Below are 16727 nucleotides of genomic sequence, written 5' to 3' on the forward strand. Positions count from 1 at the left end.
AAACACGCGTGTAGCGTCCGCATTCTTCGATTCCGTCTTCAGCTTCAACACCGAACACACTTTACAAGCACGCTGTCGACGCTTCCTACTTCGCGTCGAGTTCCCTTTCCGCCACTCATCTGTTTGCACGGGCACGTGCCTAGTCGCTGACTGGCGTTGCTTTGTCGGTGCTGGCTGCATTCCACGGTGGCGAAGCATTTGTGTCCAGTCTTCCGCTTTGAGCTGGATTAGCTCAAGGTGAAGCCTCTTCAGGAATTGCACGTGCGCAACCTTGGGCTTCCCGTTTGTGGTGCGCCTGCAGTTGTACAAGATGAATAAGCTGATGATAGCGAGGTCAATTAGACCTAGGAATAGAAACTTGTAATATTTCTTGTACCGCCGTGCCATTTGGAGAGAGTATCTTAAAGATAATACAGGAGACACGTTACGCGTTTACCGCAAAGTTGTACTTACAAGATAGTAAGACTTGCCTCTGCAAGCGTAGTTGATCGTGGACGTCAACTCCTCCTATGTATTTCTGGTAATCTTTCACCACGCTCGGTGCCATCACTCAGTTTGCTCTGCTGTCTGCTGATCGCGTCGTACAATTCGATCTGGCTACCCGCTTCCTCCAGTTGCGAGAACGTGGACGCCTATGCTGTCCTACCAACGCATCGCCTTCAAAGCTGGAAAAACAAGAGAGTCTGCCACTTGGAATGTCCCTTTGTCAACGTTCTTGGGCCGTTTTTTTTCGATGCTCGTCGTTCGCTTTTCAATTTCTTCAGGAGAATGGCTTAACACAAATCTTGCCTGTTCATCATGATTTTTCCAACAGTATAGAACTTCATTGTCAGCAACTGCATCGCAAGAATTACTGACGTGTGGAACCGATCTGTTACGACCAAGCGGAAATCACGAGGTCCTGTGGGACCAAACACGCGGCGGAGATTCCGCACTACAGCATAGCACAGCTCGTCAGCCGTACACAAACGACAAATAACAAAACTTGAAACGTACCGAGGTCACAGCGGTCGAGATAGGCCATGAGCGCTTCCGCACCCACCAAGAAGTGAGCATTTGGCACACCCTTCAACGTTTTGCCGGGTTTGATGTACGCGTGGTCATTTTGAAAGAAGCCCGATGGCTTCTTCGAATCCCATCCGAGCTTCTTTAGCTCTCTCCAGCGTGCTTGAAAGACCATTGCAGCGTGCAGCGAAGCAGGATCTGCGTGCTTCCGGGTGGTTTCCGAAATGAGCTTAGAATGAGTGGTGTGAAAACAAACCTGTTATCCTTAATAGAGATAAGTCCTGCACCCATCAAATCCCTGCCTCTTCTTATATTCTGAAAATAGTAAAATCGGGTCTTGCAATGCTACGCTCGGATTCACGGGAGCGATGGGAGATCATACCTAGCCCTCGCTGACTTGAAGTTTGTATTTTTCCATATAAACTTCATTCACTTTTCCTTAACGTATCTAATACAGCTTAAGCGTTTTTGCAGAAACATGTCTAATACAGGTGGGGGTGGGGGTTAATGTCGTAAGAAAAATTTGCCCAGAAAAGACACACGATCATCGATAAAAGTGCGTATGATGAATTACCTGGATCGTCAGCTGGAAGGCGCATTTAATAGTTTCGTGATTCAACAGAGGCGACGGGAGGAGCTCGCACTGTTTAGCAGCAGCGCTTTGAGGCATGCAAGCTAGAATTGACTCTCAAGCAGCAAAAAAAATTAAGATATTACTTTCCCTGTCGCAGAAAAGGTCCTTCAAGCGAAAGTTAAGCTGTGCTCTAGCGGTAAAAAGGACTACTAAAACTGAAGGTTGTTTCTCTAGCTCTGTTTATAGCTGTCTTTACGACTCTTTCCTCGGAGTAGCTGAGAGCAATAAATTCTTTTTTTCTTATTTGAAAGATTGCTACCGGTAGTGTAGGCGTTTTTGTAGCAAAATAGTCTATTCGGTAATGCATCCCGGAAGAAGTAACAAAAGTTGGGTTTATTTTTTCTACACGAGTTTCACCAATTATGACTTGTCCAAAACGATTTTGATGTAAAATGAAGAGTTTTCTTAAACAGCTAATCTTCAAGACTAAAATAACTTCATATTTTTAACGGTGTTAGTACAAAGTCTACAAAGTCGTGCTCCGCTCTGTGCTTAAATTATTTTGCAGACAGTTTTAGGCACTAAGAATGACAGCCCGTCATCGTAAATGTGTGGGAAAAAGGCGTAATCTCCTTAATACTTATAAGCGATGCAGCCTAGTGTTATTTTTTACCAAGTTAATGCGGTAGTTTATACAGTTGGTAATAGGGAATGATATTAACCATTTAATGGTGTTTTTTGCACATTTATTTTGTTGGCGACTCAATGGTTATCTTTACACTTGCGAGGCGCCACGTCAGCCTGAGCAATGCGGCGGCTAGAATGCGACCCCGTGGAAGCCCGAAGCAGCCCGAAATGGACGTCCCCTGGTACAGCGTCAGCGGTAGCTGCATCGTGTACCTAATATCATAAACAGTTGTGGGTGCGACCCAATCAGCTTGCTGTAGGAGCTGGACCCATATTATCGTTTCTTGGGAGGGGCTGCCACGCTGTGGTGCAGGATTCAAGAGAGGCAACCGGCTCTTGATATGCTTAGGCCGGCAAGAATCACCCGAAAAAGAAGATGAAGGAATTTCCTAATGGAAAAGTAATCACTATGGCGCGGCATCACGATGTGGTATTTCTTGGTGATACAAGCGGGCGGCAAGAAGACTCGTCGTCACTCCATCGAAAATGTGACTCGTGTATGAATGTAGTACGATCCGTACTGTACGAACGAATATCGATGATGCGCTACGAGCCATACCAACCTGATGCTATCCAACTAGCAGATAGAGACATTGCTTAGCGAGACCGCCAACACTATGAGTGCTGAAGTCGGCAACAATACCCATCACTACAGTAGCCAAACAGCAGATCAAAACAAAATTATCGTAGTACTAAGCAGCTTCGCATTTGCAGCTGGAGCAAGACGCTGTGAGCTACCTACAAAACTGAAAGACCAAGTGACGAATAAATGAGGACCAACAAGAGGCAATGATCAGACGTTGGACTCAAGCTCCCATATTTCCTTTTTAGTTTAGCCATCCAAACGCGGCCCAAGACGGATAAAACCGCTTCAGGAGAAGAATCCTCAATCTGCCTCGTGTAAACGCTGCTGATCCACGAGGTTGGCTGGTTGACTACTTTCTTCACGTGGAGTGGCATTGACCCTTGTAGTAAGATGTTGAGGCAAATGCTCAGAAATTAGCTCACTTCGCTGATGTGGACGCATTGTTTTGTATTCGTCTGCGGGCGTTGACATATTTCTACTGCGCTCTGACGGCGTGGTTGAATAAGCTCGCGGGCGATAGTTGCTTGGAGAAAAACTTGGGGGAAAAGGACTGCTTGACGGTGCGAACAGCGTGCGTCTTGCTGGTTGTGGCTCGCTTGGGTATGGTTGTGGCCCGCGTGGACTTGAGCTGCGATGGCTTCGTCGTGTACGACGAGATGATGTAGTAGTAGATTGGTGTTCGTGTGAGCTTGAGCTGCAAAGGCTTCGTCTTGTACGACGGGATGTTGTTGTAGACGCTCGCTGTACACGAGGCGTTGGCGTCATAATACCTCTTGGTGCATCTCGATCTAAATACCTAGTAGGTGGCGAAGTATTGACATCGTGTCTCGCGACGACGCGGGCATCATTCATACGTCTTCTGTGTGCTGCTGAAGGTGACTCGTCGCCACTTTCGCTCGCATCCTCACTTACTTCGCTATTACTCGCATCTTGCTCAACTTCCATACAGTGAATACAGCTCGTGACATCCCTGTCTCCCGAATTCGAATACACAAACGCCAGTTTCTGGACTCGCTCGGGTTTCAATCGGTCCCGTCGTTTGCTGTGAGTAAAAGAATGAACACTCCAGGAGCGTTCGTTTGCTGCTGAGGACGTCGGAATGCTAAGCACACGGGTAGCAAGCCTGTACAATACGAGGAGCTTCTTCCGGTAGAGAAGCCACCAATCCAAGGGCGCATCCACAGCATTTTCGGCGTGCTCCTCAGGACTCCAGCTCTCCTTCATCCTTACAAATCGTAGAACCTCCTGCCAAAACGCCTGAGCACTCACACCCGAAGGTCATCCGACACGCAATGCGATGGCGACACATGCCTCAACGGCCTTGATTAAGTCTGAATCCTCAAATTCAGCTATATGCTTCGACGGATCCAACAAAAACGCTGCCAAAACCGACTCCCGCTGTAGCATTCTCCATCGAGACCGACTTTGTCTGCGAATAGTAGTGAGAACGCCTTCGGCTACGTCATCTGTCGTTATGGCGTAGATGCTGTTGTATTTCAAGCCGCGAAAATAAGGATAAACCATAGATAGACAGCAACCATCCTTCTCGAGAGCCCCTAGAGCCTTAGTTACTGGTTCAACCAGTCGCAATACGGTACGAGCTCTAGTCCAAAAGTGGCTGTCCGCCAGTATTTCCTGTACATGTTGTAGCTTCGCTGCAGCATTTCCGTAGCGATCCAGGATACTGTCGTTTCGGAAGACAGCACGTAGCACTTCTTCATTCTTCACGACACTAGAGATGCAATTGGTACTAGAGTACCAGCGTGTGGAAACAGAGAGTACCAATGATCGTCGATGCTGGCGCGAGCCGATTCTCTGCCGCTGCTTCGACCTAAAGTAATAGAGAAGAGCTGGTCGTTTCCGGACAGATTTGGTAATGACAACCGCTTTGTTGAGGACGTCTCTCATGTACTCAATACCGAACATATCCTTCAGCAGTAAGTTGAGCGTGTGAGCCGAGCATCCATTGCACGTCAGAGATGGAATTCTTTTTACGAGTATTTCCCATGACTTACGCATGTTCGCAGCGTTATCCGTGACGACCGCAGCGACAGCCCCCTATCTAGCTATTTCTTCAGCTTCTTTGATTACTTTTGCCAATGCAGATGCCATATACATCCCGGTGTGCCGGTCTTCGCCCGTTCGAATGGAGCACCAAAATATCGGACGCATAAACGGCGAGGTGATCATGAAATTGACGATGCTCTCGTTATTTGGGTCCGACCAACCGTCGGTAACCACAGTAACGTATGTTTGACTTCGTAGCACCAGCTCGACATTGGCTCGTTCTTCGCGATAAGCATCATCCAGTAGCGCACTAGCGAGATCCTGACGCGATGGTAGCCGCATCCCGGGACAATACTTTGTCAAAATATGCCGCATCTTCGGTTTTCGACCACACGGAAGGAAATTGCAGACGAATAAATGGCAGAAGCGACCTCGTGATGAAAAGCCCTGATCTCACTCTTCGCGTAGCGTCGAGGTGCTACCTCTCGCGTATCTTCGCCTTCAGTTCGAGCTCGCTTGTGTTGACGGGCCTCACTCTCGCCATCTCGGGATCGCTTGGCTGGAGTCGGCGGATATCGGGAACGAACGTTGTTAGGAGCCTTATGGCAGCGACGAATGTGAGGGCGGAGATTCTTTTTCGGTTTGGCATGGCGAATAGTTTTCGCGCAGTATTTACACTGGACGTCAGGATGTTGTTTCTTCGGTGTCGACCACCTTGGAAAAACCACTTCAAACTCGCTCCAAACACTATCCTGTGGACGTCCTTGTTCACTGATATGGGGCAGAATACTGGCGTCATTAGGCTCTCTTGCGTCTGTGTCGTGGTCCATGGTTCGCTATCGTCGGTCTCACAATGCTCTTTACCGCAAATAAAATAATGAAATGGTAGTGAGGAGGACGGAGTACGGCTTCCGGGGGATGGAGGACCGTAGATACATCTACGTAGAGGACCAGGGGGCCAACAGAGCGTGTTGTTCTAGCAGACCACCACGCAAGACAGCAACAACGCGACCAAAACATTTTGGCCGCCACGTCAGATTTCAACAACGCTATTCGAGCATTTCTGACACATTAGTAGTACACAAAGTTATTAACGGTACTTGTAACGGGGTACGTAGCACTAAGTGTACCCTGGTTACATGAAGTGTGACACTTCACACTTCAGGAGTATGACATGTCATACTCCGGGATATTTGGTACAAGGTACCAAGGTCATTCAAAACCAACCATTGGTTAAATGACATTGCATTTCTATAGGTAACTGATAGTTTGTATTAACCTCAAACTTAACCTACCTATAAATATACTCAGTTTACAATCTACCTTATTTAGGTCACTTCGCTCTCTTTAATTAAAGAGGGGACCTGTGAACTGCCGTTCACTGAGAGTTTGTATACTCTCGGAAGATAACTTCCTCTAGCGCAAGGTGCTGTGTGACCCCGTCACACTTGGTAGCACTTGTAGTCAATCCACGCCATCGCGGGTAGACTACCTGAACCTCCGAAGTTCGTTGCCATGGATAGGAACGACTTCTCCCATATGAACGACTCTCAGTTCGAGTCGGTTCGGAAGATGGCAGGCATCTTCGGGATGGAGGCCCTGCAGAGCCTGGTGGTATCAACACCGGCTGAGCAGCTCGAGCGTGTCAATGCATTCGACGCGTACGAGCAGGGCCTCATCGCGCATGTGCGGGAGAACCTGCAGGCTCCGGCGGCGGAAGCAAACCCGCCTCACCCGAAGCCAATACGGCTGAAGGTAAAGCCGTATGAAGGGAAGGAAGGCGAGAACCTTCACTTCTGGGTCCGAGAAGTAGAGCTCGCGATGGACGCGGCTCTGATCTCGACCGAGCAACTGCGTGTTGCTTTTGCACTCTCCAACCTTAGCGGTCGTGCTAAGAGTTGGGTGTACACTCGGGAAGCGACATCCCCTGGATGTTTCACATCCTGGGCTCAGCTGTGCGAACAGCTCCGAGCCGCGTTCCTCCCGGCGAACTACGAGTACCGCCAGCGCTCGCGCTTCCTCGCGTGTAAACAAGGAAGACGCGAACTGCACGAGTATGTGCAAGAGATACGGGAGCTCACGGCGTCCCTAGTGGGAAACCCACTCAATGAACACATCAAGATGACTGTGTTCATGGACGGCCTTCGAGTGGGCCCCGCACGCACTCAGCTGTTCCGGGTGCAGGCAAGCACCCTTGAAGAGGCGATTCAAGTGGCTCTTCAAGAAGAATACAGCCATCGCCAGGCGCGTACGCCGGCCTCAGCGTGGCCTGGGAGTTCCTTGTCAGCTCCCGGTCGAACAAGCCCCAACGGACCAGTTCCCATGGAACTCGGGTCCGCCGAACAGCGTGACATCCGCTGCTTCGGCTGTGGGAAGATGGGCCACTTCAAGCGCGACTGTCCCGCGGAAAGACTCCGCAGACGGTCCTTCCCCAAGCCCGTCCTCAAGGGTCGCTGGCAGAAGCCAGGATCCCGGGGACAGGGGAACGCAGGGAACCAGTAGGGGCGGGGCGCCCTACTGGGGAAGAACTAAGTCTTCGTGATGGGTGCGCGGGTGGCGCGTACCACGGGGACTTAGCCCCTGAGAGTCTTCGCACTCTCGAATCGGCGGAGAGCAGCGGCGGGTTGCTCGTAGTACACGGATGTGTACGGGGGTACGATCACCCCTTTAGAATCTTGATTGACTCTGGGGCGTCGAAGAATTTCGCACGCCGCCAGACGGTTGCTCGTAACAGCAACAAGTTGTCCGAAGCTTTGCGAGAAAGCAAGGGCAACGGGACGGTGTCAGTGCGACTGGCCGACGGGAAGGTCGTCACTGTCCCCAACGTCCAAGTGGATCTGGCTGTCAAGTTTGAAGACTTTGACAGCCTCGAACAGTTCACTGTTCTCGATATGGATCCATATGATATGATCCTGGGCATGCCCTGGCTTGAGAAGCACGAGCCCTGGATCGACTGGCGAGGCAAGGCAATCGGTGCCAGCCGCCCTGCGCAGTCCGACAGAGCATTGGTGAGTCATGTTCCCACCTCTGTCAGGACCCGGGGCGCCCGCGAGGGCTGCCAGGGTACCAAAGCATCCGGCAGATGCTTGGGAGTCGTCGACGTATATGACGACTCCGAGGATGTTTTGATGGTGGCCGCGCCCAGAAGAGGCGCCGGCCAAGTGGGTAACTTAGGTCCACAGGCGGGTAACTTAGTTCCGCAGACAGCTGCAGCTGTCATGAACACTGAGAACAGCGTGTTCAGAGTGGGTAACAGAGTTCCACTCACGGTCGCCCAGACCATAACTGAAGAGGAAGACGTCGGATACGCTTCCTGTGTGAGTAACACAGTGCCACACGCGGTCGCCCAGACCTTAACTGAAGAGGAAGGCGTTGAACACGCTTCCTGTGTGGGTAACACAGTGCCACACGCGGTCGCCGAGACCTTAACTGAAGAGGAAGGCGTTGAACACGCTTCCTGTGTGGGTACAACAGTACCACACGAGGCCACGAGTGCCTCGGATGTCGTAGCGACGACATCCCTAGACGTGGGCAGCAAAGCTCCCCGTCACAGAAGCCGTCGGCAAAGACGCCGCCGCCGCCTCAAGTCGGATCCGAACTTCGTTCCGATCGACGTCGCTTCAAGCGACTCGGAGTCCAGGGCCCGGGCTCCTCCGACAAGGCCGGTGGAAGAGTGTTATCACATCTTCGATAGCGAGACGGGTTTACCCGTCAAGGCATCTGGTGTCCACTTGGAACCGTTGCCAGAGGTTGCAGAGATACTGAACCTCGAGGAAATGACGGCTGAGTCTTTCCTGGCCAACCTCAAGGCTGGAGAGATCGCTGAGATGGTACTCATGAGACCTGAGACCACTCAGGAGGAGCTGAACTCCTCCTCTATCTTGGACGAGAACGTCCTGGAAGACATGAACAAGCGCGTCAGGCGCGCTTGGGTTCTGAGATTCTCAAGAACCCCAAGGATCCGGTGTATCCTTTGGTGACGGAGTATGCGGACGTGGTGAATAAACACCCACCGACCCAACTCCCACCGGATCGAGGCGTACGGCACGAGATTGATCTCGTGCCCGGCACAAAGTATTGTGTCACGAGGCAATGGCCTCTCCCGCGCGAACAGTGCGAGGTCATTGATGCCTTCTTCGCCGCGAAAGCGAAGGCAGGCATGGTGCGGGAGTCGAAATCCCCGCACTCGACGCCGACTTTCTGCGTTCGTAAGCCGAACGGAAAGTGGCGTCTGGTTCACGCTTATAACAAGCTGAACAACGCAACGGTGCCGGCCCAAACACCGATCCCACGAAAGGATGTGTTGTTGAACAACATGGCCGGGAGCGTACTGTACAGTGCGCTGGATTTGGTAGACGGATACTACCAAATCCTGATGCGAGAGAGTGACATCCCGCTCACCGCGGTAAGCACTCCAAGCGGCATGCTTTGGGAGTGGCTCGTCATGCCGCAGGGCTTGTCTAACGCCCCGGCGACGTTCAATCGCCTGGTGACGCAATTGTTCCGCCCTTTGCGTACCTTCGTACAGACGTACTTCGACGACATTTTCGTCCATAGCCGTGCCGAGGGAGGCAAGACGGCCATGGAGGTGCATCTAGGACACCTCCGTCGAGTGTTGGACGTGATGCGAGCGAACAAGCTCTACGCCAACATCGACAAGTGCGTTTTCGCGTCACCAGAGATCAAAGTTCTCGGTTGCTTCGTAAGCAACGTGGGCGTTCGGGCTGACCCAGACAAGGTCAAGGCCATAGCAGCATGGCCGACGCCCCGATCCCAGAAGGATCTTCGAAAGTGGTTGGGTTTGGCCAACTACCTTCACAAGTACAGCGCTGGGTACGCGGGCTTCGCTAAGCCCTTGTCGAGCCTCCTTCAGAAGGACGTCGACTGGCGCTGGGAGCAAGAGCACCAGGATGCTTTTGACAGCATCAAGGTCAGTCTCCAAGAGGCCCCTGTCCTGGCTCTGCCGGACGAGACGAAGCCGTTTAGCGTCGTCTGCGATGCCTCCGATTACGCCATCGGGTGTGCATTGCTGCAGGACGACACGGCTGGACAGGAACGAGTCATCTCATTCCAGTCCAGGCAGCTCAAAGCCGCCGAGCGGAACTACCCTGTCCATGACAAGGAGCTCCTGGCAATGAAATATGCCCTTGTGAAGTTCCGTGTTCACCTTCTGGCTTTGTGATCTACACAGACCACGCGTCCTTGAGGACGGCGACTAACTCGCCTCACCTCTCCCAACGGATGGCGAGGTGGCTGTCCTTCTTCGCGGAATATAACTTCCGCGTCGAGTACAAGCCGGGCAAGCTCAACGTGCTTGCGGACGCCCTCTCTAGGCGTCCCGACTATGAGTTGGCCCACATCACGCGGGTGACAACGGATCTATATGATCGGATACGCATGGCGTATCGGGACGATGAGGCTGTCGCGCCTATCGTCAAGTTCCTTAAGGCCGGAACGAGCGCGAAGTCCGACTGGCTCTCGTCGCGACAGCGCTCACGGCTCCACCGATATGAGTTGAAGGAGGGCCTCCTCTATTATCGGGTGGAGCCCACTGATCCTCCACGGGTGGTCGTACCCAACGACGAGGATCTGAAGTTCGACATCCTCGCGGAGGCGCATGACGCGCCCTCCAGCGGCCACTTGGGCCGCGAGAAGACCTTTCTGTCGGTCTCTCAGTCCTTCTGGTGGACCCACATGTACAAGTGGGTCGCCCGGTACGTCAAGACATGTGAAACATGTCAGCGGGTTAAACCCGCAGGGCACTCTTCGGCTCCACTACAGAGCCTGCCCGTACCGGCTGATTGTTGGAAGTCGATGAGTCTTGACTTCATCTTTGGGCTTCCCGCCGACGGACACGGCAACACCGGAATTTTGGTGTTCGTGTGTCGGCTGAGCAAGATGGTACATCTTGCTCCAGTTCCCGTCACTGTGACGGGCGAACAAACCGCAAGGTTGTTCGTCGATGGCGTGTTCCGCTATCACGGTCTCCCGGAGACGATTGTCTCGGACCGAGACCCGCGGTTCACTGCTGCGTTTTGGAAAACGATGTTCCCTTTACTGGGAACTCGTCTGCAGATGTCCACTGCGGATCATCCGCAGACAGACGGCCAAACAGAGCGCGTCAATCGAGTGCTCGAGGACACTCTGCGCAGTGTGTGCGCGGCAGCGCCACGTACGTGGTCGACGCAGCTTCCAGTTGTTGAGTTTGCGCTCAACAACGCGGTGCACGCGTCCACGGGGTTCACGCCGTTCTACTTGAACGGCTTCCGCCACCCCAGAGTGCCTCTCACTCTTCGAGGAAACACTGACTCCTCTATTCTAAGTGGGGGAGAGGCTCGGAAAGCCCTTTCCTCCCAGGTCTCGGATGTGAGGCCAGTTTCGCTGCGGAAACAGGTGGAATCCTTTATGGATACCAAGCTGAACATTGTCAGCAGGGTCCGCGATGCCATGGCAGCGGCCCAAGATAAACAAAAGGAGTACTCAGACAAACATGGAAGAGGAAACTTAAGTGTATTTAAAGTGGGGGACTTAGTGCTATTAGACACGAGGAACCTACCGCTAGACACTGTCAGCTCTGTCGGCAGCAACAAGCTGAAGCACCGCTTCATCGGACCTTTTGCAGTCCTGGCCAGACATGGTGCGTCGTACACCATCGACCTTCCAAAGTCAATGACGACGCACCCGACGTTCTATGTCGGACGTCTTAAGCGGTACTTTGACCCGCAGGGGGTTGCTGACTCGCAGACCCCCCTTGACCCAGCTCCTCGAAGCGAGGGCCGGTCACAGTCGTCGACGAGGGCGTCGGAGCAGGCACCCAAGCCTCGGTCGGGACGGCAAGGCTGCGGTCAAGACCGTACGCCGGAGGGGCTCCATACGAACGGACCCCGGCGCCATACGCCGAGTACGCTGAGTACGCCGGGTACGCACCATACGCGTACGTCTGGGAGTGTGCCGCAGGCGGCTCCGGACGTGGCAACAAAGCCTCGATCCGTCGGATCATGCGAAAGGCCTCGTCCAGATCGGACGAAGAGGCCCGGCGGTCCACCCGCAGGTGCAGGCTCGCGACCTCTCGCTCCACCAGGTCCAGGCGACCCGCAAGACGAGCGAGCTCGCCCTGATTCCCGGCCTGGGCGGCAGCATTACCGCCAGTCCCAAGGCCAAGTGCAATCTCAAGCACGAGGAGACGTTGACGGAGGCGGTCAACCTCAGGGTCCCGTGTCGGACCCGCAGTCGGAGCACTCGAACGAGAGTGGCTCTCGGGAGGCGCCGAGTACTCGTACTCGTACGAGGGCACCTCCGCCCCTGCTTGACCGGAATGGAGAAGTCCACTTCCACGTGGAGCGGATCCTCCAGGAGCAACGGTGTCGCGGGAAGCGACAGCTCCTCGTGAAGTGGAGGGGTTATGCCCACTCCGAGAACTCGTGGGAGCCGATTGAACGGCTCCTGATTGACTGCCCAAAGGCTGTCGCAATCTGGGAACAGAAGCAGCGGCAGCTTCATAAGTAGTCCGGGGCTTCTTGCCCGAACGGGGTACGGATGATGAATACATACCGTACCCGCGCTCATCGTGAGCGCTAGAAGCCGCGCGCTTCAGGATGTCCCTTGGCAGCATACGCTTGCTGATCAAGTGGGCAAACCTCACACGAAGATCACGCTGGTCCAGGATGTGGGACAGCTGCTGATCTTCATGGAGTTCCCATAACTCCGTGGGCGAGTACTTGAGAGTCTCCACCCACGCCCAGAACATGTCCTCACAAGAACTCCATGTGGGACAGTTCTCGGGCATAACCCAGGGGTATCCCCAAACAGGATAGAGACCACCCCGGGTCTCGGGCTTCTTACGACAAGTCGTGAAGTCCTTAAGGGGAATGCGGTGTGGCGCGAGAAGCACACACCGAGCAGCCTCCACGTTGTCGACGAACAACTGTTCTTTCTGAACAAGGGCTCGTTCATAGATGCCCCTAGAAGTGTGGCCGCCCACAAGGCCACGAGGAGCGACGAGAAGCTCTAAGAAGAGGTCAGCCCCAGAGCTCTCCTCGGGAGGCCAATACCCTCTTGAGTTGATGGCAGCTCCCTGGCTGACGGGTGCCGCCACAGAACCCCCACGCACACGCTGGGCAGCTTGGAAATCCTCCTGCTGCTGGTCGAGGTCATTCGAGACCTCCCGGGGCTCAACAGTGGCACCCTCCTCTTCCTCTTCTTCCTCCTTCTCCTCCTCTTCATCCGAGGAGCCGAAGAGACTCTGATAGGAGCGTCGAGTCTCCTTCTCCTCGCGGAGTGGAGACTTAGAGGCGGTACGCTTCTTTGAGAGCTTGGCGCCTTCGGCTTTAGAGGCCTTAGCGCGCGCAAGACCCTCGGCAAGCGAGAGACGTTTGCGAGGACTCCCTTCCTCATCGCCACCGGCTTTGGGAGTGCCCTTAGCCTTAACGGCCGGACTCTCAGAGCGCACAGAGGTCCTGGGACTGTGATCACCGTGATCACTAGCGGACGACTGCACGCTGTCTTCTTTGTGCTCACTGGGTACTGGGCTGTGCCCTCCCACAGAGCCCGCAGGAGCATCATGAGTGCTCTCGGACTCGGCATCGTCCTCACTGCCCGAGTTGAACTCACGTTCTACGAACCGAGGGTTCGGACGATTGTCTGAAGACGAGGGCGACGGACTGCGGCGCCTGCTTGCGCGCTTGTCCGCAGCCGCGTCACCCGAGGATCCGATCGCCTCGGAGGCCACCTGAATAGCCTCCTTAAGTGCAGAGCCTTTGCCGTGAGGCTTAGTGCTCTTGGCCTGCGCCTTACCGGCTGCAGCCTTGGAGCGTGTCTTAGCACCGCTCTTAGCAGTGCCACGAGGCATGTTAACGGTCGAAGTGGAGACCTTGACGAAGAGCGCACAGGTTGCTGCTCGAGGCTCTAACTGTAAAGTGAGCCTCCGCCGCGCTCGCGCGGCCGAGTCGATGGTTTTCGACTTTGAGAATGAGAGTTTGTGACGAACATCTCTTCATTCTGATTGGTCGGTAAACCGAACCTAAGTGGGGGAGGATGTAACGGGGTACGTAGCACTAAGTGTACCCTGGTTACATGAAGTGTGACACTTCATACTTCAGGAGTATGACATGTCATACTCCGGGATATTTGGTACAAGGTACCAAGGTCATTCAAAACCAACCATTGGTTAAATGACATTGCATTTCTATAGGTAACTGATAGTTTGTATTAACCTCAAACTTAACCTACCTATAAATATACTCAGTTTACAATCTACCTTATTTAGGTCACTTCGCTCTCTTTAATTAAAGAGGGGACCTGTGAACTGCCGTTCACTGAGAGTTTGTATACTCTCGGAAGATAACTTCCTCTAGCGCAAGGTGCTGTGTGACCCCGTCACAGTACTAGCTGGTACATGTATTAGGGGGTTGATTAACGGTAAAAGGTATTAACTTGGTACCAACACTAATGCAGCCACGAGGCTACACGAGCAAGCAATGCCTTATGTTTGCGTTGGTAAACTCATCACAATTTGATTGTACAGCTGCGGGCGCAGTTGAACGAAATGCAGCTTCTGTGCCAGAACTGCAGTTTCAAAAGTGCAACTGTCTTTATGCAAAAACAGTTTTGATAAAGCGCACCGGTATCAGACTATTGCTCAACCGAAAAAAATATGAGACCATTTAAATCTTTATTTACTAAAAAAAACTTGTCCATGGGTATGCTGATGATTACAATCAAACCATATTTCTTAGATGCTTACCAGAAATTGAACTGGCTTACTGCATCTCATGCGCAACAGTAGCATCTGCATGCACATCAAGTAGCTGTAGTAGTAATTATTAAAAAAAAAGCATAATGTCAATTCAAGGTTCACATTTTCTTCTCGTTAGCACTCCAAGTCTGTTCTTCACTCCAAATACCTGCGTTTAACGACCAGTTTGCCGTCTTCCGGGTTCAAATAGCCTCGGATCAAGAACCGCCCAAAGCGGTTCTTGCCCTTGCCCAGCACCGTATAGCGACTCGGCACTGGGTCTTCGCCGTTCTCTTCACTGTCATATTCCTCCATCTCCTCGTCCTCTTCAGCGTCTGACGCTGGCATGGGCAGAAACTGCAGCTCCACTTGATCTTCTCGGATCTTCACCAACTTGCCATCAAACTGGCGCAACTTAAAGAAACCCGCGTACTTGCCCGACACCGGACGCTTATCGTCCTTTCGTCGGGACTGCAGCACGCGGGTACGAGATGTGTATTCAAAGGGACTAACACTGTCCAAATTCTGGAACGCTTCGTCACTGAAGCCCCAGTTGCCCACGAAGCACGCACGTCGATTGTTCCGTATAGAATACAATCCTTTGAGGATCGGATCGGCCGCGTCCGTCTCGAAAACGCGAAACTCGGGCGGAATGTGGGGCTGTGGGATCTTGCGTTTACGATTAAACCGCTTTTGCGGCTGGTTCTCGGCCTCTCGCTTTTGTTTTTTATACTTACGTAGCTTGCGAGGACCGGAACTGGCTGCGGCGTGGCGTTTGTTGGACAGCACACGCACTTGCTCGTCATCGGACGAGCTTACACTACTAGAGGACGAAGACGAGCTGGAGGACGAACCGCTGGAGCTGGAACTGGAGCTGGAGCTGTTGCTTTTGTCCGGTATCACCACGGTATCTCCACTCCCGTCACTGTTGATATCGGCATTGTTATCGATTCTGGGAGGTAAATCTGTCAGATCGACGCCGTTGAAGCCGAAAACGTCGTCGGTGGTGTCGGAAGTCACGTCCAGTACCGTAGGAGCTTCAATTGCAGCCCCGTCGTCGTCGTCGTCGCCATCAAACCACTGATACTCGCGGTGATCCGTCAGATCGGGCTCGATATCGGCGTCGGTACCGGTATCATGTTCCGGAAGCAGCTCGTGGTCGTCGCCTTGGTGAAAGTCGAGCAGCTCCATGGCCTCGTCCGCGCTAAGATGCGGCATTAAGGGGCTGGTGGCGATTTTTACGGTTTCGGCCAAAAATACATTTTCAGCCAATGACGTGACGAGATCGTTTACTGTTTGTGTCACTTCCGCATCGATTAGTCCAGGACTATAATTTAGTCCAAATTGGTCCTCGTTGGTCAAAGACACGTCTTCTGTAGACATCTCAGAGTCTTCGGCTGTGTCGACCGATAGCTGGACCTGTTCGTACTCAGCTGCAACAGTTGCCTCCACTTTGTGGGCCACAGCGTCGGATTTGGGCTCCGTATCGTCTTTATCCACCTCCGTCTCCACGCTATGAGCTCCATTCGCAGCCTCGTCACCGCCATCCACGTCCATAACCACCGTCTCCATCGCCACGTCAGTTTTACCATCACTCTTACCATCACTCTGCTCTCCAATGGAAACAGCGCCACTATCCATCGACATTTCCTTAGACTCCGCAAGCTTCAAAGCTCCAGAAGCGGCCTGCACGAGCGTCTCGCTGTTATTCACTGTCCCTGTCTCCCTCTCGTGTTTATTATCATCCACGTCCATTGGGTGCGGCACGTCCGACGGATCTGGTGCTCTGTTGTCTGTATCTTTCTCGTTCTTCGCCGCTGCATTGCCATTAACGGTAGTTGGGAGCTCACTACGATGCTGCTTCTCCATCCACTCGAACGCGCTAATATCGAGTGTTGTAGCTGTTTGCGTTGGTGTATTTTCCTTGTTTTCTCCAGAGTGCAGCTCTGATTCCACCTTGTCAACGCCATTTATCTGCGAATTCTGCACCGATTTCGACGAGACCTGGTTGGCCGCATGCGCTGCGTTTTCGTCGCCGGAACAAGCCTTCTGTGGCTGCTGCTGTTCCTCCGCCGCCGCCATTATCACATTCCCAGAGGCACTCGCTGCTTGTCAAATCCTTGGTTTTCCGTAGC

At 53.0% G+C, this 16727-nt stretch overlaps 1 protein-coding gene across 1 annotated transcript; it reads right to left on the reverse strand.

The window, feature by feature from the left end:
* Positions 1-14748: 14748 nt before the first annotated feature.
* PITG_12742 (uncharacterized protein) lies at positions 14749-16674 on the reverse strand (the record flags this gene model as incomplete). The annotated part of the gene is made up of 1 exon (XM_002900086.1): positions 14749-16674. One exon carries the CDS (start codon positions 16672-16674, stop codon positions 14749-14751), a length of 1926 nt encoding a protein of 641 aa, XP_002900132.1.
* Positions 16675-16727: the final 53 nt, after the last annotated feature.

Source organism: Phytophthora infestans, genomic scaffold (assembly GCF_000142945.1).
Source record: "Phytophthora infestans T30-4 supercont1.27 genomic scaffold, whole genome shotgun sequence".
NCBI classification, from domain to species: Eukaryota; Oomycota; class Peronosporomycetes; order Peronosporales; family Peronosporaceae; genus Phytophthora; species Phytophthora infestans.